This window comes from Triplophysa dalaica, chromosome 5, assembly GCF_015846415.1.
Source record: "Triplophysa dalaica isolate WHDGS20190420 chromosome 5, ASM1584641v1, whole genome shotgun sequence".
Taxonomy (NCBI): Eukaryota; Metazoa; Chordata; class Actinopteri; order Cypriniformes; family Nemacheilidae; genus Triplophysa; species Triplophysa dalaica.
The window spans coordinates 26031445-26058017 of NC_079546.1; the positions used below are offsets into that span (position 1 = coordinate 26031445).

Sequence of the window (26573 nt, forward strand, 5' to 3'; positions counted from 1 at the left end):
GCTTTTAGATAAAACGTTATAATCTGTTTCAATACAAACACTAGTAACCGTGTCTGAAGGGCAAATCAACATTTTAAAAACTGTTTTGAATCATTTGGTTATTTGAGAACATGAATATAAATTAAAGCTTCTTTATAAACACGGAACAGAAAAATAATCTCTGAAAATATTTGTATTGAAGTGAACTGTTCATATAAATTATAAAACAGAAAAACACAATTCAAAAACTTGTTTAATATGTGTCTCCGCAATCGCTTCTGTCTCTCAACAACACAATAAGATATTTTTATATTTTGTGTAGCCGACTCTGTGCTGGTTTGTTTTGGCCGCCTCCAGTTTTCCTTTTATTTATGATGTGACGTAATTGTGATGTTGTCTTAATAAATAGAAGCAAACTTAGTAACTAAATATTTGAATTGGAGAAAAAGATAATATTTGTACCACAATTATACTGATCATATGAAATGACAAATATATCCCAAATAAACACTTAAAACTCGAAAATAGTTTGTTGTCCGCATGATTGTAGTGGTTTGATTGTTTATTTCTACTCATTAAATGTGTTATTAAATCAACAACATTTTCCTTAACCATTTATTTAAACAATGCAATGTTAGGTTTTTCTTATAATTTTGACGTCAACAAAATAGCTTTTACATTAGATACAGTTCATAAAAAGTGAGAATTAGATAAAGAAAAATATGTACAATCAAATTGTTTTGTTGAAAAGAAAATTGTATATTCATCGTTTTCAAACAGCCTTTGAATGAAAAATGTTAGAACAAAACATGCCAAAGTTTGGCTCCTAGAACTTTCAGTTTTAAATTGTACAAGAGAATTGAAACGAAATTACAAACTGGGCCTTTATGTTGAGATTAAAGACAACGAGATTAGTTGCCACTTATTGACCTCCTACACAGACACATGAACATTCAATTGTTCTGCATCTATATTGTCAAGGCACGTGACGATCTATAGTCTTGATTTAAACAAACTCGTGTTCCTCTTTTGAGATACAACACGAGACGGAATATTAACTTATTCGTATAATAAAATAATATAAATGTTTATCAACGAGACGTGCAAAGATTCAACACGACTCCTATAAACCGAAAATTAGAAGCTCTTTAGTGACGTCATGGGTGGCTCTTAAAAGAGCCTTTGTGTGCGGCGGATGAAAGCGGCGCTTTACTTGGAGCTGGTGTACTTGGTGACGGCTTTGGTGCCCTCGGACACGGCGTGTTTGGCGAGTTCACCGGGCAGCAGCAGACGCACGGCGGTCTGGATCTCTCTCGACGTGATGGTGGAGCGCTTGTTGTAGTGCGCGAGACGAGACGACTCACCGGCGATGCGCTCGAAGATGTCGTTGACGAAAGAGTTCATGATGCCCATCGCCTTGGAAGAGATGCCGGTGTCGGGGTGGACCTGCTTGAGCACTTTGTACACGTAGATGGCGTAACTCTCCTTCCTGGACTTTCTGCGCTTCTTTCCTCCCTTAACGGCGGTCTTGGTGACGGCCTTCTTAGAGCCCTTCTTGGGCGCGGGTTTGGCTGGTTCAGGCATGATGGTTCTTCAAAAGTTAGTAAATGCTGAATGTTGAAGAGTTTCGTCGTTGTGGTATTTATTCACTTCCACATGCAAATGTTTATCGTAACGGAGCCTGTTGTCTGATTGCGTGTCTTCGTCGGCCGAACCCATAAAATGTGTTTATTGGTCAGCTCATAGTTTGACGGGTCGGATAGAGAGCCAATGAAAGTGTTTCCCGCCCACAGTCTCGTGTTTGAAGGTGACCCTCCCACAAGTGATTCAGTTTCCTTTGTTTGCTCTTCCCGCTCTTTATTGAATTAAAATAAAACGTTTATTTCTGTATTAACTCTACAGTAGAACAGAATTACGTCATCGTGTCATCAAAGTCACTTAAAGATTTCGTTCAGAAAGCATTTCACTCGATTACACGTTATTCACGATACATTGCACGTGCTGACGCTTATAGTTACGCCATTATGACGGTGTTTCTTCTTCGAGCGAAGTGTTTAACACAAGTTCTAAAAGTTTGAGTTCTCGTTAAATAGGATTTATTTTATGAAATTCACCTCTTCGAGTGAGACAGTGTGTGGCTCTTAAAAGAGCCGTTGTGTTCAATGTTTTACTTCAGAATAAACGCGTTTAACCTCCGAAGCCGTACAGAGTGCGTCCCTGTCGTTTCAGCGCGTACACGACGTCCATGGCGGTGACGGTCTTTCTCTTGGCGTGCTCGGTGTAGGTGACGGCGTCACGGATAACATTCTCCAGAAACACCTTCAACACACCGCGAGTCTCCTCGTAGATGAGACCGGAGATACGTTTCACTCCGCCGCGTCGAGCAAGACGACGGATGGCAGGCTTGGTGATGCCCTGGATGTTATCACGCAACACTTTGCGATGACGCTTCGCGCCTCCTTTTCCGAGTCCCTTTCCGCCTTTACCTCTTCCAGACATGATTGCTGATAATTTAGATTAAATTTTATCAATGGGAGAATGCCGTCGGCAGAGTGTTTAAACATGTGCTTATAGGACCTAATAGAAACATGCACACGAGGGCGGGACCAGCCCACGTCATTTACATGTTTTTCATCACGCCTCTGCCATCCCAATGCTTTCAGTAAAAAACGTTGTGTAATTTACAAAAAAACAACAAGTTTAAGATTTTCTAAGAAACTAAACAATAAACTTTAAATGATAGTTCATCCAATAAAATGATGTCATCATTTATTCTGCCTCATGATATTTCATATCCCTTTAAATGACTTACTGTGTTCTCACAATCAAAGATTAAGATATTTGTAAGAATGTTAGCAATTTTCAATCCTTTGACATCATTGACTGCCACAACAGGAACAATTCAATGACAGTCAAAGGTGCACTGAACGGATGGTTTCATAAATAGTTCAAAATATCTCACTCTGTTCAACAGAAATATTTGTAATACTAAGGGAGTGGATGATGTAACAGAACTGAAACTTCTCAACAGAACAAAGAAATTTAAAGTAAATAGAATTTTTATTTTTGGGTGAACAAGCCCTTTAAATTGTAATTATAGATTATATAGAAATTATAGACGACCACTAGCCAAATTTTGCTTCGTTTTTAATCTACTAGCAAAATGAATATTAAAATGTGTTTGAGGGAAGGGAAGTAAATTACATGTGATCAGACGCCCTTAAGAGGAAAGATTTAGCGAACACGAGATATCTCTGCTGATTAAAGAGACACTGATAAGATAATGATTCCTTCTTAATATTGAGCAATCACGCTAATCACAATAATGTTAATCATTGGTAAAAAAAAAAGATGGAAATCGTGTCGTTCAGTTGATGTGGTGGCTCTTAAAAGAGCCGTTGAGTTGTTATTGACGAGGGACTTAAGCGCGCTCTCCGCGGATGCGGCGGGCCAGTTGAATGTCTTTGGGCATGATGGTGACCCTCTTAGCGTGGATGGCGCACAGGTTTGTGTCCTCGAACAGACCGACCAGATAAGCCTCGCTGGACTCCTGCAGAGCCATGACGGCGGAGCTCTGGAAGCGCAGATCCGTCTTGAAGTCCTGAGCGATCTCTCTCACCAGGCGCTGGAAAGGCAGTTTGCGGATGAGCAGCTCGGTGGACTTCTGGTAGCGGCGGATCTCTCTCAGAGCCACGGTGCCGGGCCTGTAACGATGAGGCTTCTTCACTCCGCCGGTGGCGGGAGCGCTCTTACGGGCGGCTTTGGTGGCGAGCTGCTTCCTCGGGGCTTTGCCACCGGTGGACTTACGAGCGGTCTGCTTGGTTCTTGCCATTGCTGCTGAATCTTCTGCGTTGCGTACAGAATATGTCTGTTGTGTCGGTGTGCCTGCTTTTAAAGGCTAGAACACGCAGCACGTCAAGGGCACGAAGACACTCGATTGGCTGATGTGTGACGTCATCTAGAGATAGTGAGCCAATGGCCGCGCGATGTGCGTTCAAATGATTCTGGCGGGACATTGTGTTTCCTTTGTTCAGATCACGCGTTACGTACACAAGACAAAATCATCATATAATTTCTCTTTATATCTTTATTTAATACTCGTGTATTATTCCTCTGATCAGACATTTGCACGTTGCTACTGAACAAAGTTCACATAGAAATGACTTCAAATACAAATCAAATAAAAATAATCCTTTCTTAACTTAAACCCGTTAAAACAAGACGCTGAACAATTATTATTTTACTCTGATAAAACGTCAAAGACATCTTGTTAGCTTCTGTATAAGATTTTATATACGAGTAAAAATAAGCATATCTGGTACAACATTTGGGGCAGTGGACTGTTTAGAACGCGACCTCATTTATAGCAGGTCTATGATAATGTATTAATATACAAACTCGATGGATTAAAACAGAATCCTCGTCGCTCTTTCAATGATAATGTGGGTGGCTCTTAAAAGAGCCTTTGGTTTGCAACGAACTGTCCCCCGTTTACTTGGTCTTAGCGGGTTTGTCGGTCTTCTTGGGCAGTAAGACCGCCTGGATGTTGGGCAACACACCGCCCTGGGCGATGGTCACGCCGCCCAGAAGTCTGTTCAACTCCTCGTCGTTACGCACGGCCAGCTGTAGATGGCGGGGAATGATCCGACTCTTCTTGTTGTCCCGAGCGGCGTTTCCGGCCAACTCCAAGATCTCAGCGGTAAGATACTCGAGGACAGCGGCGAGATAAACTGGAGCTCCGGCACCGACGCGTTGTGCGTAGTTACCTTTGCGGAGTAGCCTGTGAACACGGCCGACGGGAAACTGAAGACCCGCTCTGGATGACCGAGTCTTAGCTTTCGCTCTTGATTTACCGCCGGTTTTACCTCTTCCACTCATTGTTACTTAAGATATAAAATCCTCACGATTATAAAAACACGAAGGAAATATGAGATGGAGTTTGTGGTTTTCAGAAGTTATACGTGCCTATCGTTCGCTTATTGGTTGGAGTCTGTGAAAAGTTCAAACCAATCACTGAACTTCCCTCCAAAAACCAAAGCCCGCCCAATTCTTAACATCTTTCTGGATTGTTTCAGTTTTTGATCACGTGATCTTTCACTACATTAAATCTTATATCTGCGGTCTTTTCAGACACGTCTATAGGAAACAACAGTATACACAAAAGCAAACATTTATACTGACAACATAACTTCAGATGTTGTGCCGATTATGAATTAAATGCTCTGACGATCATATCTTGTGTTCTTAATTTGAACCAGATTTATCAGCATATTCATTTATAAAGAGTTTTCCTGTAGCTCAGTGGTAAGAGTAAGGTTGTGGGTTCGAGCCCAGATATCTATGTATAAATGTAAAGGATAATGCAAAGTAAGTAGCTTTTGATAAAAGCGTCTGCCAAATAAATAGATTTAAATGTGAGAACACAACCATAATATCAACACATCACTGAAACACAACTCTTTAGTGGGCTGGTGGTGGCTCTTAAAAGAGCCTTTTGTAATAGAAAGTCTGGAGAAGTAATTTACTTCTTTTTCGGGGCGGCCCTTTTAGGCTTCGCTGCTTTGGGCTTTGTCGTCTTGGGTTTTGCAGCCTTGACCTTCTTGGGGCTTTTAGCTGCTTTCTTCGGACTCTTGGCTGCTTTCTTGGGGGCCGCTGGCTTCTTCGCCTTCTTGGGGCTCTTCGTTGCCTTTTTAGCGGCGGTGGCGGCAGGTTTCTTGGCCTTCTTGGGAGATTTCTTTGCGGCGGTCTTCTTTGCCGCCGCGGTCTTCGGCTTCTTGGCAGCAGCAGCGGGCTTCTTCACTGCGGGCTTCCTTGCTTTAGGAGCGGCTTTCTTCGCTGGCTTCTTAGTCTCGACTTGTTTTTTGTTGAGTTTGAAAGATCCTGAAGCACCGGTTCCTTTAGTCTGGACCAGTGTGCCTTTAGTCACGAGGCTCTTGATGGCGAGCTTGACGCGGGAGTTGTTTTTCTCCACATCGTATCCGCCGGCGGTGAGAGCTTTCTTCAGGGCGGCCAGAGACACACCGTTTCTCTCCTTGGAGGCCGTCACGGCTTTAACGATGAGATCACTCGCGCCTGGACCCGCTGTCTTGGCTTTGGCTGCAGATTTCTTCTTGGGCGCTTTCGCCGGCGGGGCTGCTGGAGCTGGAGCGGTTTCTGCCATTTCTGAGGTAAAGAGCCTTCGGTCACAGTCTATAGTTGATCAGTAATGCGGAAGGACTGAGCGGCTCTGCGATCTTAAACACTACGTGAGAACCATATAGACTCAGCTCGTCCTGTCAGTGTCTGCGCGCCTCTGTGAGCCGCAAACTCTTGTGTTTTCTCCTGCGACATTTCGAGTAAATATCAGAGTTTTAAAATCATTTGACGGAGTGAAAACAGCGTGAACACAGAGCAGAGATCCAGAGCTTTATTCAGAGACTAAACTACACGACAGTAAAGGCTTTATTATTTCACTGTTACATTAAAAACACGACCAGCATCGATCTCTGGAGAAAAGCATGAATTTCATGTGATTTGTTTGTGTAAACATTGATGAAACATTAAACATGTTTTCTGTTTATTTAACATACATGTAATAAATGACTTGAGTTAAGTTAATGTCATTCAGGGACTTGTAAAGTGTTTCATACAGAAGTTGTTTTGATCAGATTGAAACACACGAACACTCTCGAGGTATTTGTGTGAATGACACAACGCTGTTTGTGTTACTGATGTGTAAATGTTTTATATTCAGACTGACGAAACGTAAAAACGGACAATAAATATGGATTAAATATAATAAAAACTAAATATTTTTGTCCAGTATTGACATGTTGTATTTATCTATTTCTTTTTTCTTACAGACAACCAAGTTTGCTGCAGTCAGTCTTGGGTTCTGAATGATTGAAACGTTAAAGCAGTTATTATTATTACTTTTATTTAGTGTTTTATCTTCTGTAAATTATTATTTTTTTGTTTTGCAGACATATTGAACACAAGTACTTTTTATTGTTTTTATTGAGTCTCTCTGTAACAAAAAAAGAAGAAAACTGTGAATCTGTCCAGGATGTCTTTGGCATATGTACATAAACTGACTTGTTTTAAAGATTTATCTTTTATTAATTAAACTGCTTTATTCAGTCACTATACACTACCAGTCAAACGTGTTTGAATACTTGAATGAAATGTTTCTCGTGGTCTTAAAAATGATTTAATCTGAAGGTGCTTAAATGTCTCAAACTAAACACATTAATTTAAATTTCTTCATTATCAACTAATATATCTGTGTATATACATATAAAAACGTTTTTGATATGGATGACTTTGACTAAATGATGCAAAAGAGCAACCATTAAGAGCTCACATGAGAACTTGTTTAGTGTTGTTTGAAAAGAATCTTCTAGGTTAAACGTCAAGCAGTTGATGATAAAATTAATTTCTGCAAATATCAGGCAAACAATGACTACATTGAAGATGTATATAACAGGTTCATAGCAGATACTTAACATTTTTTATTTGATTGTTTCGATTTTTTCAGTCACAACATGTTCAGTCGTCAGTTGCCTTTTTCTAAATGTGGATAAAATATGAATAAATGAGCGATTAAGTGTTTGAAAACTTTTGACCAGTAGTGTAAATTGCTTTTTATAAAATGTGCTTACATTTAATCATTTAACAGACACTTTTACAATGAGGTAAACAATAGAAGCAATTGAAACAACATCAGGACAAAGAGCATATGTGCAGTAAAACTGGTCTCAGGGCCGGCCCTAGGATTTTGGGGGCCCTAAACTGAATCATATCTGACAATGTCAAATTAACAACACATTATTATCCCTTTACAGCTTTCCTGTAGCTCAGTGGTTAGAGCATGGTTCTTGCAACACTGAGATCATGGGTTCAGTCCCAAGGATTGCACGCTTAACCTTTTCTTGATCCTTTATTTTCTACTCTTCTTTCGTCTTCTTCTTTCCTCTTCTTCCTCTTCTCTGCACCAGACAGATATTGCCGCCTTAAATTTTTAATCTTTGCACAGTTTAAAGCTAACGCACATGATGAATGACAATGACACAACGAGCAAGTAAAGGGGTCCCCTAGTGGCCATGGAGGCCCCATGCAACTGCCTATATCGCTTATTAGGTAGGGCCGGCACTGCTCATAGCCTAACACAAAGATAAGATTGTTTTTTTGATTGAAAGAGTAGAAAAGAGACAGAACTCAGAACTGATGGGTGTTGACAAATGAGATGTGTTTTCAGATGATTTTTAAAGATGGACACAGAATCTGATGATCTTGTAGCAGCGGGCAGATCATTACACAAATGTGGAACAGATCCAGAGGAAGTATGTGAGAGAGATTTTTTACCTTCTTGTAATGACATCACAAGACGTGGTTCATTTGCAGAGTGGAGGGATCTGACGGGTACATAAGTCTGTATGAGCGAGTGAAGATATGGAGCTGCAGAACCAGTGGTGGTCTTGTAGGCCGAGAGCAGAGCTTTGAGTTTGATGAGAGCGACTACAGGAGTCAATGTAACTGAATGAAGAGATGAGTGACGTGTGACATTAGATTGAATTTCCTCTTTAATGTGTGTTAATACAAAACGCATGTATTACAATTTCTTTATTGTCATGACAAATATTGTACATTTGAATTGGTAAAGAACACAATTTATATTACCCTATTCAATAAGCTTCACTTCCTTCATCTCTATATCTGCCTCTAGACTGCATAAGTGTAAAAATGTGACAGAGTTAATTAAACTTTAAATGATAATCAGGAAATAATTGATTTAATGAGAAAGAGAGTTTAAGTTTTCTCATTATATCAAAACTGTTGCGCGTCACACAGCATCTGTGAGGAGAAAGAGGGGGTTGGGCTTTGAGTTTGGAGGGAAGTTTACTGATTGGTTTAAAGTTTTACTGACTCCAACCAATAGTCGACAGGTAGAGGGGTTCAAATAGTGAGAACTGCAGCGCATAGGTTTCATCTTTCTTTTTGACAAAGTAAAATACCACAGCTGAAGAAAATGAGCGGCAGAGGCAAAACCGGCGGCAAAGCCAGAGCTAAGGCCAAGACTCGCTCCTCTAGAGCTGGACTTCAGTTCCCCGTGGGCCGCGTCCACAGGCTCCTCCGTAAAGGCAACTATGCGCATCGTGTGGGTGCTGGTGCCCCAGTGTATCTGGCCGCCGTGCTCGAGTATCTGACCGCTGAGATCCTCGAGTTGGCCGGAAACGCCGCTCGTGACAACAAGAAGACTCGCATCATTCCCCGTCACCTGCAGCTGGCGGTGCGCAACGACGAGGAGCTGAACAAACTTCTGGGAAGAGTGACCATCGCTCAGGGCGGCGTTCTGCCCAACATCCAGGCCGTGCTGCTGCCTAAGAAGACCGAGAAGCCCGCCAAGACCAAGTAAACGGCCGACAGTTCGTTTCAAACCAAAGGCTCTTTTAAGAGCCACCCACTTCACCTATAAAAGAACAATGCGATTCCTGTGTCTCCATCCCGGTTAGTTACAGATTAAAACTGCACATTCTGCTTTCAATTCATAAACCTGTATTGGATTATTACTGGTCTGAAGCAACTAATCGAGTCTAATGTTCAGTCAAACCGCTGAAGAATATTTGTAATCTCCCGAGTCATGTATAATCGGCTCTCATATATAGAAGTTGAGCGCTTGTGTCAGTAAACGTGTTCATGCTGCACTTATGATGAGATGTGAAGAAATGTTATTTTGAATTGAAGGCGATAATCTTTTTATCGTGACGTTACTGCGTTGATCTGCAAAAGTTGCAAATTTCTGTTCAGATAAAATGACACGAGTATAAAATAAAGAAGTCAGGAGAAATATTTATAGTTCAATTTTATTCTGTTTCTCATAAAATCTTAAAAGTCACGCTTCTTTGTACATTAGATTATGTTGTACTCGGGTAGAATAGAACAACGCCGAGGTCATGTGTTCGATCTCAGGGGATTAAACACTCAGAAACAAATGTATAAGATAATGTGATGTAAGTCACTGTGGATAAAATCATCTGCTAAATACATAAATGTATATTTAATGATTTACTGAAGGAGCGGTGAGAAAAATAAAAAAGTGACGTGCCACTAGCACCGCCCTCGCACGCGTGTGTTTCAAATAGGTCCTGTAGGTAAATACAAAATGTATCCGCTGTCCTTTTTTTTAAAGCATAACGTTTGTATCTGTACTCTCGAACATCATGTCTGGAAGAGGCAAAGGCGGAAAGGGACTCGGAAAAGGAGGAGCGAAGCGTCATCGCAAAGTTTTGCGTGATAACATCCAGGGCATCACCAAGCCCGCCATCCGTCGTCTCGCTCGCCGCGGTGGAGTGAAACGTATCTCCGGTCTGATCTACGAGGAGACTCGCGGTGTGTTGAAGGTGTTCCTGGAGAACGTCATCCGTGACGCCGTCACCTACACTGAGCACGCCAAGAGAAAGACCGTCACCGCCATGGACGTCGTGTACGCGCTGAAACGACAGGGACGCACTCTGTACGGCTTCGGAGGTTAAACGCGTTTATGCTGAAGTAAAACATTGAACACAACGGCTCTTTTAAGAGCCACACACTGTCTCATTCGAGGAGATGAATTTCAGAAATTCTATCATCAAAGGAAATGCTGTGAAAGTCACGTTTTATTATCCAGGTTTTGATTCTGAGATCTCGTTCTTTATTAACTGATGAGATTAATCTGTTGTGTTAAACGCTTCTCTCGCTCGAAGAAGAAACTCCATCATATCAACTATATAAACGTAAACACGCCCAAAGCTGCTGAATAAATCATAAAAGGGTGAAATGATTTAATGCTCGAACTCTTTAAGTGACTTTGATGACACGATGACGTAATTCTGTTCTAGTGTAGAGTTAATACAGAAATAAACGTTTTATTTTAATTCAAATTCGATAAAGAGCGGGAAGAGCAAACAAAGGAAACTGAATCGCTTGTGGGAGGGTCACCTTCAAACACGAGACTGTGGGCGGGAAACACTTTCATTGGCTCTCTATCCAACCCGTCAAACTATGAGCTGACCAATAGAAACATTTTATGGGTTCGGCCGACGAAGACACGCAATCAGACAACAGGCTCCGTGACGCTAAACATTTGCATGTGAGAGTGAATAAATACCACAGCGACGAGACTCTTCAACATTCAGCATTTACTAACTTCTGAAGAAGCATCATGCCTGAACCAGCCAAACCCGCGCCCAAGAAGGGCTCTAAGAAGGCCGTCACCAAGACCGCCGTTAAGGGAGGAAAGAAGCGCAGAAAGTCCAGGAAGGAGAGTTACGCCATCTACGTGTACAAAGTGCTCAAGCAGGTCCACCCCGACACCGGCATCTCTTCCAAGGCGATGGGCATCATGAACTCTTTCGTCAACGACATCTTCGAGCGCATCGCCGGTGAGTCGTCTCGTCTCGCGCACTACAACAAGCGCTCCACCATCACGTCGAGAGAGATCCAGACCGCCGTGCGTCTGCTGCTGCCCGGTGAACTCGCCAAACACGCCGTGTCCGAGGGCACCAAAGCCGTCACCAAGTACACCAGCTCCAAGTAAAGCGCCGCTTTCATCCGCCGCACACAAAGGCTCTTTTAAGAGCCACACACTTATTCCGTTAAAAGAGATTTTCATGTTTGTAAAGATGTGAAGTGTATTTTTTTCATTAGTGTTATGATTTAAATAACGATTTGATTAATGTAAAATATATTTACATTTGATGGTTTTTCCTTAGACAAAACAGCCATTTTTGATTTTCACAGTGACTTAATTTGTGTGACAAAGTTATTAAAAATATTTAAATTAATGTTGGTTCATTACGGGCACTAATGTAAAACTTACTGCAGTAAAACAAAATTAGAAGTCTTTAGATAGAAAAGTGTATACAGTTTTCTAATTTGCAAATAATCTTGATATGTATTTAATTTAAAGATGGTTTGAAGATGTCTTTAAAGATAGATACCACTGATAATAGACAAACTATTGCTCAACTTCAAATAAACTAAACATGTTATTTTGTTATATCAAAACTTGATGAGCAACTGAATGACAACTTCACTAAACATCTGATGATAGACTTCAGACACCAGTAAACTTCAGTCTTTATATGAGTTTTTAGTAGAGGAAAGCAGAAGATTTTCTTGTATATTGTACTCGAAAGTGTGTAGGTTAAAACTTTATTGAACATACTGAAATATGGCAAAATAATGAGGTGTGCAAGATCTTCAGCTGACACTGTTTATACACTCACGTAGAGGATTATAAGGTCACCATACTAATAGTGTGTTTGACCCCCTTTCGCCTTCAGAACTGCCTTAATTCTACGTGGCATTGATTCAACAAGGTGCTGAAAGCATTCTTTAGAAATATTGGCCCATATTGATCGGATAGCATCTTGCAGTTGATGGAGATTTGTGGGATGCACGAAGCTCCCGTTCCACCACATCCCAAAGATGCTCTATTGGGTTGAGATCTGGTGACTGTGGGGGCCATTTTAGTACAGTGAACTCATTGTCATGTTCAAGAAACCAATTTGATATGATTAGAGCTTTGTGACATGGTGCATTATCCTGCTGGAAGTAGCCATCAGAGGATGGGTACATGGTGGTCATAAAGGGATGGATATGGTCAGAAACAATGCTCAGGTAGGCCGTGGCATTTAAATGATGCCCAATTGGTCCTAAGGGGCCTAAAGTGTGCCAAGAAAACATCTCCCACACCATTACACCACCACCATAATTGCATTAATGAGATATTGAACAGGTGTTCCTAATAATCCTTAAGGTGAGTGTTATTGTCCCAATATATGCAATTTCATAATCAATAAAATAATTTTATATATTGATGTACACGTGATAAGATATGGGACTGAATGTGTAAAAATATATTGACAATAATATTTCTTATGTTAAGAATTACAACATACATGATTCATATTTTAAAACAAAGCCACTTCACAATAGCCTGTCATAGTAGGAGAAAATGAATGGTAGTGAGTGTATATCAATCTCTCTTAACAATGCATTACACAACAACACACACCACCACTGACCTCTGATGGTCTTCTGAGGTATAACAATAACACAACAAATGAATGAATTATGTGGTGACAAAAGATGATGTATGTTCTCGAGAGACAACATTGTTGTATTTCTGTTAAACCAGAAGCAATAATATTTGACAAATGGAGAAGTGATGTCTCTTCATAGACCACAAAATAGTTCATTTGAATTATCTTCTGTTTTTTTGTGCTCATTTATGAGAAATATACGTCAAACCAAAAGGTATTCAGACACCTTCAACATGTTTCATACGATCACAGTTTATTCGCTATAGTTTAGAAAACAGTAATAAAATATGTCAAGAACTCAGAGTTAAACTGTGTCAGAACTAAACCATGTTGATAATGTCAGGTGACTTTGACAGAAAGGTTTGTGTTAGGTTAGACTCATGTCTCTCACAGGAGTGAGTGGTTGTGCTTCTGTGTTTCACTCCTCTAGCTTTGAGGAGGTAGATGAGATGTGGTGAGAATGGATTCAGGGGATGTAGACCAGTCACACACATCTTGTGTTCCGCCTATGAGGAGCTTGTGGAGGCAGTCGTTCAGTTAAATGTTTACCTTAGTTAGATGTTGGTCTAGACTGATTGGCTAGATTTTCTTATTTACACTTTCAGAGGCGTGTGGAGGACTTATGGCCACTTTACCCTCATTGGCTAGTGAGTTTTTGATTGACAGCACCCTGACCAGGAAGCTGATACTGAAGACAGTGCAGCAGATTAGAGACAGATCTGCATGCAGTTTTCTGTTTTGTTTTTTTATGTAGTGCTTGTACTTAAATCACTTTCTTATTTAGTTAGTATTAGCAGGGTTAATAATGTAACGGAGGCAAGCTAGTATAGAGCCGTGCAGTATGTAAACCTCACTCCCCGGCCTCAAGGACGCTCTAGCGACAGATGCTAGAGACTGCGGTCTTTAACCTCCTCACTAGAGCGCCCGACTCCCATGCAGGACCAAACCGGTTCGAGGCCCGCTGAGAGCGGTGCGGAGCGTTCCGGTTACACTAACTCTAACGCAGGGTGGGACACACACTTTCAGGCTCTTCCCTCTGTGACAACAAGCCAACGTTGAGTAAATACAGAATTGTTTACTTTCATTTTTACTGGCACAAAAATAACTCCAAACATATTCATCCTCTGTTTTCCAAACAAGCAAATATCTTCTTCAATATTGCTGGTGTTGCTGAACATGTCTGTCGCCTGCCTCAACATCGTCCCTGATGTGGCATTTATATAGCGCATTATTGTGTATTCCTGTTCACCGAAAGTGCTTTAAAATCACATGAGGGGGGGTCTCTCCTCAACCAGCACCAGTGTACCAGATAGTCTTGTATAACTTTAACATCCTGTCTTGATAATGTCTGCCCTCTCACATCTAGGCCTGCACGTATAACACCCTCTTGCCCCTGACTGTCTGAGACTATCTCACCATCAGATCAAGCTAAGGGCTGTGGAGAGGAAGTGGTGCAAGTCTAGAGATCCTGTTGACCTCATTAAGTATCAATATCTTCTCAACACCTTTGTACTGATTTGTACTGACATTGTTCTAAGACTGATGTCCTGCCTGTCATTTTAAACTTATGGAGACAAGAGCTTAGTCTCTGTCATCTGTCCTAATTCTGCTTAACACTTGACACTGTGAACCACCAGATCCTGCTGAGTTTGTGCTGTCAGTTTTGGATTTAGTGTTGTGAAATCACAGATGTAGTATATTCTGAAATCTGAATAAAGAAGATTTATATTGATGTATGAGTTGTTAGAATAGGACAATATCTGACTGAGATACAACCGTTTAAAACTCAGGATTCTCTGCCAATGGGGTAAGAAAAATAATCTTGAATTGAGTGACTAACTAAAATGTAAACCTTAATTCAAGATTACTTTTCTTACCCCATTGGCATATTTTTTTTGCTTGTTTTAAACAAACATTCACTGAAAATTCATATTTTTTTACTAAAAACAAGACTTATTTTCATCGGTAATTTTGCTCATCAAGAAAATGCATCTTGATTCAAGTTTATTTGTTGACATTTTCACTGAGAAACAAGAACAAAGACTAAGTGAGAAAGTTATTTTTTTGCAGTACACAGTGTCTCTCATTAACAACTTCACAGGCAATTTTCTCAATATTTAGGTTTTTGCACTCTCAGATTTTTGCTTGTTTTAAGCAAAAATTCACTGAAATTTAAAAAAAAAAATGTTTAAAAAAAAACTTGTTTTCTTAGGTTAATTCACTTATCAAGAAAATGCATCTTGATTTTTAGAATGTTTAGACATTTTTACTGGAAAACAAGAAAAATATACATTTATACATTTAAGGTAGGAAATGTACAAAATATCTGCATGGAACATGATCTTTACTGTCAATAATTTTGACCCATACGATGTATTTTTGTCTTTTACTAAAAATGTTCCCGTGCTACTTAACGTTTTGTCATTCAGGGTCACAAACGAACAAACAAATACCTTATAAAGAAAAAGATGGGCCTATTCTAAACAAGAGGGGACAACCAAACATACATTACATTTACCACATATCACTAAACACATCAAAATATACAAATGAACAAATACAGCTGAAATCAAAACTAAAGGAAAGGTAACTTAACCGAATAATATAAACCTCAGTAAAGGAATCAAATCAGCAAAGATTCTGGTTTCTACTAAAAGCATTACACACATATGTGTAAAATCTGATCAAATGAACCTCGCTGTAATTTAATCATAAAGAGGATTTTATTCCTAAACTGCTGACATCACTGTGTCTTCTGATGAGCGTTCTGAGTCCTTCTTCTGTTTTCTGAGAAGATAAAAGTCAATAAAAGTGATGAAGTTCTGCTGTTTGTTTTCTGGATTGTTTCAGGTGAATGTGAATGATGATGATGATGATGATGAAAACTCACGCGCTCTTCCTGCACAGATGATCTGAAGAAGAATGACAGTAGGAGCAGCAAACACTGACACCTCAACAATCACTAGAATCACTAGAAGACACAAGAACACCATTAAATCCATCAAACTCTCAAACACACATGAGAAACAAACACAAGATGAGTTCAGTGAGAGTTTCACTCATGTACTTATGTAACAGGACACATGGATCACAATCAACACTTCATACCTCTTATTATTATTGATGATGTAGATGATGCTGTAAAAAACAAAGTTTAGTTAAGATGAGTCATAATGTGGAACACACACACACACACACACAAACACACACACACACAACGCGATGATGTACCTTGTTGTTGTGTAGTTTCTGGTGTGTTAAGAGTTGAGAATCTCTCAGGGTTTGTGGTGGTCACTAGAATCTTGTTTGAATCTGTAGAAGATGATGAATGTTCAGAGACATCATACTGTAGAACATCACAATCATATTTCATGTTTATGTCATTTCTTCATCATCAGTACAGAGTTTAATGACTGAAGTCACTTTGAGTTCAGGACACTCCTGTCAGAGTGATGTCTTACCTGTAAATCTGACAGTATATGTGACTGAGGTCTTGATGTCATTCTTGTGTTTGAGCACACATCTCAACTCTGTGTTGTCGTCTTCATTCACGAGTGTTGTAGTCAGAGAGATGAGACAGAGTTTATCTGATCTAATCTGATATCTGGAGTCTGTCTGTAGATCAACATCAGTCTGATTCATCCACACCAGCTGGTATTCATAATAACTGAACACATGATCACAGTCATATGTAAACAGCTGACAGGAGAGAGTGACAGATGTGTTTGCTCTTATCTCAGTCTGTGATGATGATGATGATGAAGACACTGAAACACAAATCACACAACACACTCTCAGTACTCATGAGTTTCAGTGAAAACACAAGAGATAAAGAGAACTGTGATCTGAAGTTAAACATGTGTTCATATAAATGAAGAGAAACACTGACCATGAAGAACATGTAGATAAACATGTGAATCAGGTCATGTTGACGTCCATTCACATATTGTCTGCAGATGTAAAGTCCAGCATCATGTTGTGTTGTTTTATAGATGTTGAGAGAGCAGTCAGATGTCAGACTCAGTCTCTCAGATCTCTCTGTGTTATTCTTATTTATTCCTCCAGTAAACACTTCTACTGTAGATGATCTTGTATAATTATTGTAGATCCATGTAGTTGAGGAACATTGATGAAGAGAAGCATTACAGGACAGAGACACACTTTCACCAGAACTGATGAACACATCTTGTGCTTCACTCACACCTGAAACAGCAGATGACATCATTCATATTAATACATCACAATATATTCAAAAAGTTCAATATTTATTTCTTAATAACATATTGATTTGTATTATTTTTACATCACATAATTTTCTGTCACAAGATTTGACAGAAGATAATCTGATCTAGTTGTCTAATCTATCATTGACTCTTGACATCAGACTTTTGAATGTGAGAATAAAGCCACGTTTACAATGCCACCAAAATCAGATTTTTTTGCTCAAATGTGACCCAGATCTGTTTACAGCATGACAGTGTGAAGAGGACAAACCAGATGGAATCCGATCATTTTTAATCTGATCTGATCCACTTCCATATGTGGTCCTTAATCAGATACAAGTCTGATGTTTCACATCTTCAATGCGACCTCAGTCTAAACGGTCATATCGGAATTCATGCGACGTTTGCGTCACTGTAGATCGACTTGCGTCTTAATTCTGCACTAATTTAAAGCCTCACGCGCTATTGTTGACGAAAGTGCACTTTACAGCTCGGTTGCCAAACATTAAGCATCACATTATAAACATAAGCCCTTCCAATGTCTACCGCACGTGAGCCGCACGATGCGATGCAACAAATAACTATAGAATCCGTTATAATAAGAAATTATTGCAACGTGCAAACCGCTATAAGCACAGTCTGAGAGAGGACTGCTCCAGTAATGCTCTAAAATCGCGCCGTGAGAAAAATCCACTCAGCAACACTTAAAGTCAAACACAACCGTTGACTTGACCTTTGCTTAATTCTGTATGAAAGTGTGCTGCCTGTTACGTGTTATTGTTGTTTTGTGCATGCGCTTCAGTTTATAACCATCACCAGTTCACACTGGAATCTGATATACGCCACATTTTTTAAATACTGAGAACAGCCAAACAAAAAAATCTGATTTTAGCAAAAAATCTGAATTGAGCATTAAGGCTTCTAGTGTGAATGTGGCTTAAGACACATGAACTCTATGATAAATGTGACATGAGATGAAACTGAACATGTTTGTCAGAATGTCAGTGAGAGTAATGAAATGAAATCTGATGAAATAAATATGTTGTATAGTTTACCTGTGAATAGTGAAGAGAGAAGGATCAGTCCCAGCAGACATATATCACTCTTCTCAGTCATGTTGTGTTTCTCTTATTGAGTCTCTTCTCATCATCTACTTATATTTCTTCATGAGAATATTTGTAGCTCTTCCTGTGTTTCTCATTTCCTCTTTTCTCATCGACTGAGTCATGACACTATTATGGACTAGAACACATTCTGTAGTTTAATGGTGATATTTGTAAAATACTTCTGTTGTCTTAAAATAATTGTACACAGAGCTCAGTTATGACTTTTGTTGTCAGAGACTTTAACAGGACTAACATGATGAAGGTTTTCTACAGATTCATTCAACACAAGACTTTCCTGCCCGAGCAGAGCAGACGCACAGCCTTCATTAAAGCTGATCACACCTCCGTTCTTCTTCTGTCTCCACACACACACAAAAGCAGAACATGAGTGAGGTCATCTTCACACTTCTTACAAACCACAGATTACCCATGATGCAGCAGACACAGACATTAATAAACACACTAACGTTGTCAAGGATTACATCAGTATGTCCACTGCATTGGTAAAGACAAATTGTTTGTTTTTACAGTTAAATGACAATGAAAACATCAACAAGTTAAATATCTCATATATTCATAATTATGCAAAATTCTTCAGTTATGCTTTAATTATGAAGGTATAACACTGGAAAATAATAAGTAGTAGGCATTTTTTAACACGTTCACATACACGAGATTAAGTAAAAACATGCAGGATTTTACTTTGTACAGATAACATTACAGATGAAGACTAACTACCAACACTGACATCTCTGTGGGAATACTTGACAAAACATACTTGATATAAAATCGACGACACAACTAGTCCACTGATAATATCATCATGAAAAAAACATGGATGTGGAATGAATGTGGAACGGTTTACACTCAATCCCAGACTACATATGAAAAATGTATTAAAATCCCTGTGACATGGTCATTCTTCCTCTCTGTCTGATGACAGAACAGATTAAATGTGGTTTGACTCTAGCAACACCTCCTCTGCAACAGAAAACAAAAGCTGTTCTCTAACCATCTCTCTGTCTGACGTGCTCAGATCACTCAGGGCAGTCAACCCATATAAAGCACCAGGTCCTGAGAGTAATACAATATAGAGTATAGAGTAATACAAAGAGGCTATAGAGTAATACAAGAGGCTATAGAGGCTATAGAGTAATACAAAGAGTGTTTAGTTTCATCATAATTGTTACAATCGAGCTCCTGGAGGCGTGAAGTGGGCGGAACTAAAGCAAAATCACACAATACATCATCACATTATCTTTGGATAACTCATGATTCTTGGTTTGTGCTATTTACATTATACACTTACCCAACAATTGCCAACAAAACACAGACATTTGACACAGTTTCACTTATTGTCTGCGCTTCATGACTTCTTTTAGCGCTGAGACTGCTCCATATATCAGTTTCAAACAATCTGAAAATCCAGGGTCGCCTACTTTATAAAACATCCGTCACGGAAACAGCGTGCTCTATCTCTCACCCTCGTTCTGGTTGATGTGTGCACTTGTGCTGTTCTGGCAGAACTGTGTATCCTTTGTTACAAATGACACTAAAACACAACGGGTTTATATATCGGAGCCAAGGTTTTTGGGCAGTGGATTAGCCAATGAGAATGTGTTATGCTGGTTGGAGATTGACCAATGATGTGTCAGAGTATTATCTGGCTCTTTAGGCAAACTTTTGCTACATGAATATGCAATCAACATGTTTGTACTCGCTTGCATTTTTGAGAAACTAATCTACAGTCTCTGAAAATATGTAAATTAACCTACATAAAAAAACAAGACTTTTGAGTATTTAATGTTGTGGACTAGAAAATTTGTTATAAAATATGTAAAAACCGTTCTGCTCCCTAATTCACATAAAACAATAGGATTTAACTTTTGTAAAACACGTTTTGTTGTGAAAAGGCCTTAGGTGTGGTCGTGTCGATCGGCATGAATATTGATGTGTTGTACATCTGGGCATATAAAGACCCAACCCCTAATGGCTCAAGGTGGAGATGAGAAAGAATGTCAGGAAATCCTTGAAAAGGAAAGAGAAAGTAAACAATTTCTCTCTGTAAATGACCGTCTACTGATCGAACACACGTGTGCAGTGTAGGGGTGTCACCGACAAAGGATTTACATAGTCGAATCAGAATTGTCACATCTTGCCTATAGTGGACTGATAGTCGAGTCATGTGTCTGTGTGTGTTGAGGGAATGACACCAGGTAGTCAACAAGTGAGTAAAATTATTTTTATTTTCTAGCACACAGAAAATAAAGTGATAAAACTGCCTTTGAAGTGAAAGATGAAACTAAAACCATTTATTTAAACTAAAAGGAATGGCAATGAAATACAATGTATAGATAAATGCAATGTGGATTAACACTCCTTTAAAGGATTCCTCATAACATTTTAGGCTGTCAGGTATGCCTCCATTTGCAGCAAGGTCCAAATATCTGTGGTAAGGCAGACTGCCTTAAAATGCACAGCTCACCTACACTTGAAGTTCTGATGCAGAAGACCCTGGCTGTGAAAGATGCCCTCTCCAGGATGACTGCAGGCCTTCCAGATACCATTGTGCAGTTATGTTCCATCTTAATGCAGTTACAATTTCTTGCATCACACCATTCATGAACATGGAACACAATATTTATTATCACCGCAAAAGAAGATTAAAACATCTTTAAAAAAAATGAACTTTTAACTTGGCTCTGTACACTGTAGTAGGCTTTGAGACATGTTTTATGTGCACTTATGCTTTTTTTGTTGTTGACCCAATTGCTTCCATTGTTTACCCAACTTGGAAGTCGCTTTGGATAAAAGCATCTGCTAAATGACTAAATGTAAAACAAATACAATTGTCAGTAAGTTATCTAAATCAAAATTAAGTCCATTATATTGATCCCACATTATGCATGGTTTGCAGGTAATTCAATGACATAATAAATAGTAGGCCTTGTAGGCATAAACGTATCAATGATATTTTTCAGGCTATCCAGACTCGTTTTGCTGGTGTTCTGGATGACAAAGATGTCCTTCTCGCAGCTGTAAGTTGTCCAAAATTTAAACTCCGATGGCTGAGAGATGCAGGTAGGAGGGAGCGAGTAAAAGAGCTTCTGACTGCAGAGTGCCGCTGCACAACTGCTCCTGCAGCACAGAGTCATGCCAGTGTGCCCACCACATCTGCCAACCAAGGTGAAATTAACTCTTTCAATTTTGAGGCAGAGCCAGAAGAGACCAACTCTGCAGAAAATGAAGTCATGGACTACCTGAGGTCAGCCAATAAACTTCAGATTCTGCATCAGTTTTCAACATAAAGAACATTTTCTTGAAGTATAACACTCCAACCCCATCAAGTGCTCCTGTCGAGTGGCTTTTCAGTCTGTGAGGTTTGGTGCTCACGCCTACAAGGAATAGACTTTCTGACAAGAGGTTTGAGAAGCTTCTGTTAATGAGGTACAACCACTGGTTTACTCGCCCCACTCCACTGTTTCACTCATAACATGCGATTACAACGTAAGATTTGGCCAAAGTAACAAAAGTACACATGTGATATCAGCCTACATGTGGTGTTATACACTTGTTTTGCTTTAAAAACCACTCCTTGCTGCTCTAATGTGAACAACAGGTTCAATGTTCATAAAACATGTAAAAAATAATTGAATAATTACATTTATAAATAATGTAGATTAAAATAGTAAATTTGCCAATATTACAGTGTTAACAGTTAAGTATGTCAGGTCAAGAACGACTGTCTTTATTTTATATTTTAGAGAAACATTAATTTTTTTAGGAAATAGTTTATAAGTTCAACTTCAAATTTGAGGAGATACATTGTTGACATTACTGATTAAAAAAACAACTTTCAATAAAGTGAGTGTTGGCAAAACCAGTTGTCATATTATATTCAGCTGCTGAATATAACTGATAAAGTAACTTGTAATCTAACGTAGTTACTTTAAAAATCAAGTAAACTGTAAAGTAACTAAATTACTTTTTAAAGGAGTAATCAGTAATCAGATTCATTTTTCAAAGTAACTCTGGCAACACCGATCCTGGCTCAAGTGTGTGCATTAATTCTTTAAAACCTTTGCCTTCCTTCCACGATGTTCACTCGCCTCATGTCAAGAGCAACAAACTCTGCAATTTTATCTGTAATTTCTCTATTCCTCTTCTTCCACACTGGCGGTCTCAGATCTATCTTTTTTGAGCTAGTCTCGGCGCTGCGCCTGTACTACTAGATGAGCTGTCATCAGTCAGGGTGGATCTAAGGAGAGGAATATATCTTATAAGTCCCAATTAAACTTACCCGTTTTAAGTGCAAGGTCATGTTTGTAGTTGTTGACTGGTTGGACATAATGTGTAGCACAACTTGCATCTTACTTTAAGTTTTTTTCTGATCATCTTTAACTATTTCAAAGTGCATCCACACTTTAGATTTTTGTGTCCCGGCATTGTTAAATAATCGCTGCCGCCAAGATGCTGTTGTGTCGATCACGGATCATGGAAATTAGTCACAGGGGTGGTTGACTGAATTAACTTCTTTTCACAAGTTATTTACTGCATTTATCATAATAGGCTGTTCACTTATAAAATCAGTGGGTCTACCCTATCTATGTGAAATCAGACATTAAGGACCCCCATATAAACAAAATGGCGTGATCCTCATTTCGTAACACATCTGCAAAGATTCAACAGTGAGATTGTTAGTGGAATCAGGATCCTGTGATTGAATCTTTGAGGATTCGTGGTTACACCTAGTGCAGTGGGGTCCAAACACGCAGACAAATCGATGAACTTCACTATGAACGTTTTTTTGTCCCAAATGTTTGGGTGTGTTGACCCTGTTTGAGGGAGTATATATAGCGCTCTTGGCAAGGGCGTGATCACATTGGAGAAAAAGAGCTTTGTTACGGACTAACACAAGTTTAGTTTGTTGTGTGTTTGTGATCTGCAAATGCAGACATGTGCGAAACGTGAAAAAAGACAACATAAGTCTTAATAATCAGTATTAATGTTCCAAAGGGAGGCAAGAAATGTGGTGTTTATAATGGGATGTATTGTCGTCGATGAGTCACGACGAGACGTGGTGTGACACATGTTGATCACTAACGGCAAATCTTTATAACGTCGCATATAAAAGGTAAAACCGTTTGCTATAGTTTTTAACTATTTAACTCTGTGCTCTTCGTAGATATGTCAACATGCTCTTCTTGTTAAATGCCAGAAGGACACTTGACATTAGTCCCCAGCTGAACTCAGTGTCCTCTTGATGTACCTGGAATGATGTTATATGACCAAGGGCCCTTATTGTTTCCATTAGCCAATGTGTCTAGGGTGGAATGGAGTCCTCATTTGTTATGAGCTCACTCACAAGCAGTACTGGCATGTTCTTCCCCATTCCCATCAGTACAAGAGCATAGACTAGGGATGTGCACATCGATGCTGCAGTATCAATATATCGATTCTCAAAAGCTGCTATATAGGTATTGATATTTTCAGAAAAGTATTGATTATCTGGTTAATTACATTAATTGTTTCAGCGTAAATGATGTTTTGTTAACAAAGTTCGGGAGCAGCACGTGCAAATAATTAAGCAGCTGCACGGCATCAGAAATCACGCAGCTGCCCGGCATTAGCAATCACATCACTTATCCTTCCAAACCAGAACGAGCTCTATAAATCGTGAAACCGCCTTACCTCCTCCATTCATAGATTTGCAGCATAACGCAGCATGTCTGAGTACGAAACCGCAGATACGGATAACAACGAATCCCTCGCGGCCCAGGGTCCTTCAGGAAACCCGGCCGCCCATCAAAGCACCAACACCAGCCTAGAAGCCACCGCGGGTAAGACGACTGAGACACCAAGAGGCCGCCAGCCCTCCCGCACCGTCCGTCGCACCCCAAAACGACGGAGCAATGCAGCGTCATCACCTCCGCCATCCAGGGCTTCGGCAACTTCGTCCGCGTCCTCTTACACCTCGGCCCAACGGTTCCCGAGATGAGGAAGTGGACCGTCGTAACCCTACGACAGGCTTTAGGAAACGCAGACATTTCTCCAGGAAAGCAACCAAATCGGAGCTGTACAACTGTAGTAGAGTAGGCGGGGCGAGACCGTGGTTCGAGTCCGGTGAGTAGTTGTGAATTAGCGCCAGCTGTGCGCATACCGGGCTCGAATCACGTAGGAGATGGGAGCATATAAAAGGAACGAGCGACCGGACCGTCGAAGAGAGAGGACCGGGCCCGAACTGATGTTATGTTTGTATTTATATTTATATTATTTCGCCGGCGGTCGTCCGTGAGGGGCCGCCGGCTGTTTTTATTTCTGTTAATAAATGTTTAATGTCTGCCGGTTCCCGCCTCCTTCCTTCCATTTTATTGAGATTTGTTACAACAACATTTACACCGCCAGCCAACCCGGAGCTCCAACAACGGCACCATCTGCAAAACCAAAAGCCACTGCCAAGATACGAAACACCACGATCTCCCAACACCAGGCAGCGACCACTCCAACCGCACCGAGGAAGAGGCGCCGTTCACAAAGCAAGCATCGACGGCCCTCGGCCAGCTTAGGCCACGCCCCGGACCACGCGGATACCAGCAACCAGTTGGGCGCATGATCACCCGAGTCCAGCTCCTCCGACGACCCCACGCTGACTCTCCACCGCCACGGCAGCGCGAGCACCCGCCTGCCAGCGGCAACTTTTCCTACCCTATCAGGCTATACTCCTTCCCACTTTCCCTCCGGGCTCTGGCCTGCAGCCCCAATGCCATCAGATGCCGCAAGGTTGCCTCCGGCACAGGCGCAGGCCCAAACCTTTTTCACCTTTCCTATTACCACAGGCTGCGGCTGCTGGAACCGCGTGCGAATGTGGCATCGCGCTTTGTGCGGCTCCAGCAGCCGCAACCTTCCCGCCCACACTATCCAGCTCTCGCACCGCTTTTACCCTCCACTCTGCAACACCCATGGCCATACCCCCAAACGCCCCAGCCCTAGAACCTCCCCCACTAGCCGGTAGCATAAGGGATCAGATCCTCGCAGGAGCTGACATCGACCTCTTCACCCTCCTATCTCCCATCCCTCCAACCCCCACTGATCGCCACATCAATTGCGGCGATTTCTCCGTCACTTTAAAAAACACCGCACATAACCACTCATGACTATTGTCATTCACCGAGTTCACTATTGCATTCACACGCTACACGGACATAATATGCACCACATTTCCACACAGGAGACGCGAGCTTAGCGACTTTCTCGCAATTGTCGCTGAGCTCGCGCTGTCATACGGAGGAACCCATTTCTACACCTATCACAAGCTTTTTTCCGCAAAATGCGCGATAAGAGTCGCCCAGTGGAACCAATGTCCATATTGGGGAGCCCTCGACAACGAACTCCATAATAGGATATTCACCGGATGCCACAACAACTCCTGCGCCGTCTGCCGATCACTGACCCACTCAACCACAGCATGCCCCAAAATCAACCCCTCCATTCCGCCCTGCCCCGAACCGCAGCAGGAAAAATCAACCAGCTACGTTCCCCGCACAAGCACCCGTTCCGCACCACCAGCCAACTACCGCAACCGGACCAAGAACCAAGTCTGCCTGAATTTCAACCACAGCACCTGCACCAGGCACCGTTGTAATTATTTGCATATTTGCGATTTTTGTGGCGGCGCCCATGCCCGCTTTATATGCCCAGAGAAAAATTCGCAAATAAAAATTACAGAAACTACCTCTCGACTCCTGTGAACGTTCATTACCTTTTTTCTAGAATTGTCACAACACCCCGATGCTAATTTCTCAGAGTTTCTACTGTCAGGGCTTAAACACGGCTTCAACCCCGGTGTCGAAAGCCTCCCATCCGAGAGCACCACCTGCGCTAACCTCCAGTCCGCCCTCGCCGAACCAGAAATAGTCGACAATTTAATCAAAAGCGAAACCGACGCAAATTTCATGATAGGTCCATTCCACAAACCCCCCTTCAGCGTTTTCCGCATCAGCCCCATAGGCATAGCAACCAGAAAATTTTCCGGTAAAAAACGTCTAATTATCGACCTCTCATCACCACATAATTCCATAATCCCAAGCATCAACAGCATCATACCACTCGAAGAATTCTCCCTCCACTACCACGACATTGAACAAGCAATAACCCTGATCAAAAAAGCAGGGCGCAGCGCATGGCTAGCCAAAGTCGACATC

At 40.8% G+C, this 26573-nt stretch overlaps 8 protein-coding genes and 1 pseudogene across 8 annotated transcripts; 3 read left to right on the top strand and 6 right to left on the bottom strand.

The window, feature by feature from the left end:
* Nucleotides 1-591: 591 nt before the first annotated feature.
* On the bottom strand, nucleotides 592-1563 carry LOC130420790 (histone H2B-like). The gene has a single exon (XM_056748304.1). It carries the CDS (start codon nucleotides 1561-1563, stop codon nucleotides 1189-1191), a length of 375 nt encoding a protein of 124 aa, XP_056604282.1. The 3' UTR covers nucleotides 592-1188.
* Nucleotides 1564-2166: 603 nt separating this feature from the next.
* Nucleotides 2167-2490, bottom strand: LOC130420455 (histone H4-like; the record flags this gene model as incomplete). Its single annotated transcript, XM_056747742.1, has 1 exon — nucleotides 2167-2490. A coding segment is annotated over one exon (324 nt), but the record flags the coding sequence as incomplete, so codon positions are not given.
* A 910-nt stretch (nucleotides 2491-3400) lies between these two features.
* LOC130420734 (histone H3-like) lies at nucleotides 3401-3811 on the bottom strand. The gene has a single exon (XM_056748248.1). The coding sequence runs from the start codon at nucleotides 3809-3811 to the stop codon at nucleotides 3401-3403; it is 411 nt and encodes a 136-aa protein (XP_056604226.1).
* A 659-nt stretch (nucleotides 3812-4470) lies between these two features.
* Nucleotides 4471-5208, bottom strand: LOC130420755 (histone H2A-like). The gene has a single exon (XM_056748268.1). The coding sequence runs from the start codon at nucleotides 4855-4857 to the stop codon at nucleotides 4471-4473; it is 387 nt and encodes a 128-aa protein (XP_056604246.1). The 5' UTR covers nucleotides 4858-5208.
* Nucleotides 5209-5463: 255 nt separating this feature from the next.
* LOC130420808 (histone H1-like) lies at nucleotides 5464-6175 on the bottom strand. Its single transcript, XM_056748322.1, has one exon. The coding sequence runs from the start codon at nucleotides 6137-6139 to the stop codon at nucleotides 5501-5503; it is 639 nt and encodes a 212-aa protein (XP_056604300.1). The 5' UTR covers nucleotides 6140-6175; the 3' UTR covers nucleotides 5464-5500.
* Nucleotides 6176-8986: 2811 nt separating this feature from the next.
* Nucleotides 8987-9373, top strand: LOC130420747 (histone H2A-like). Its single transcript, XM_056748259.1, has one exon. It carries the CDS (start codon nucleotides 8987-8989, stop codon nucleotides 9371-9373), a length of 387 nt encoding a protein of 128 aa, XP_056604237.1.
* A 692-nt stretch (nucleotides 9374-10065) lies between these two features.
* LOC130420803 (histone H4) lies at nucleotides 10066-10901 on the top strand. Its single transcript, XM_056748316.1, has one exon. It carries the CDS (start codon nucleotides 10179-10181, stop codon nucleotides 10488-10490), a length of 312 nt encoding a protein of 103 aa, XP_056604294.1. The 5' UTR covers nucleotides 10066-10178; the 3' UTR covers nucleotides 10491-10901.
* On the top strand, nucleotides 10902-12504 carry LOC130420787 (histone H2B-like). The gene has a single exon (XM_056748301.1). It carries the CDS (start codon nucleotides 11159-11161, stop codon nucleotides 11531-11533), a length of 375 nt encoding a protein of 124 aa, XP_056604279.1. The 5' UTR covers nucleotides 10902-11158; the 3' UTR covers nucleotides 11534-12504.
* Nucleotides 12505-16511: 4007 nt separating this feature from the next.
* Nucleotides 16512-18358, bottom strand: LOC130420810 (uncharacterized; annotated as a pseudogene).
* Nucleotides 18359-26573: the final 8215 nt, after the last annotated feature.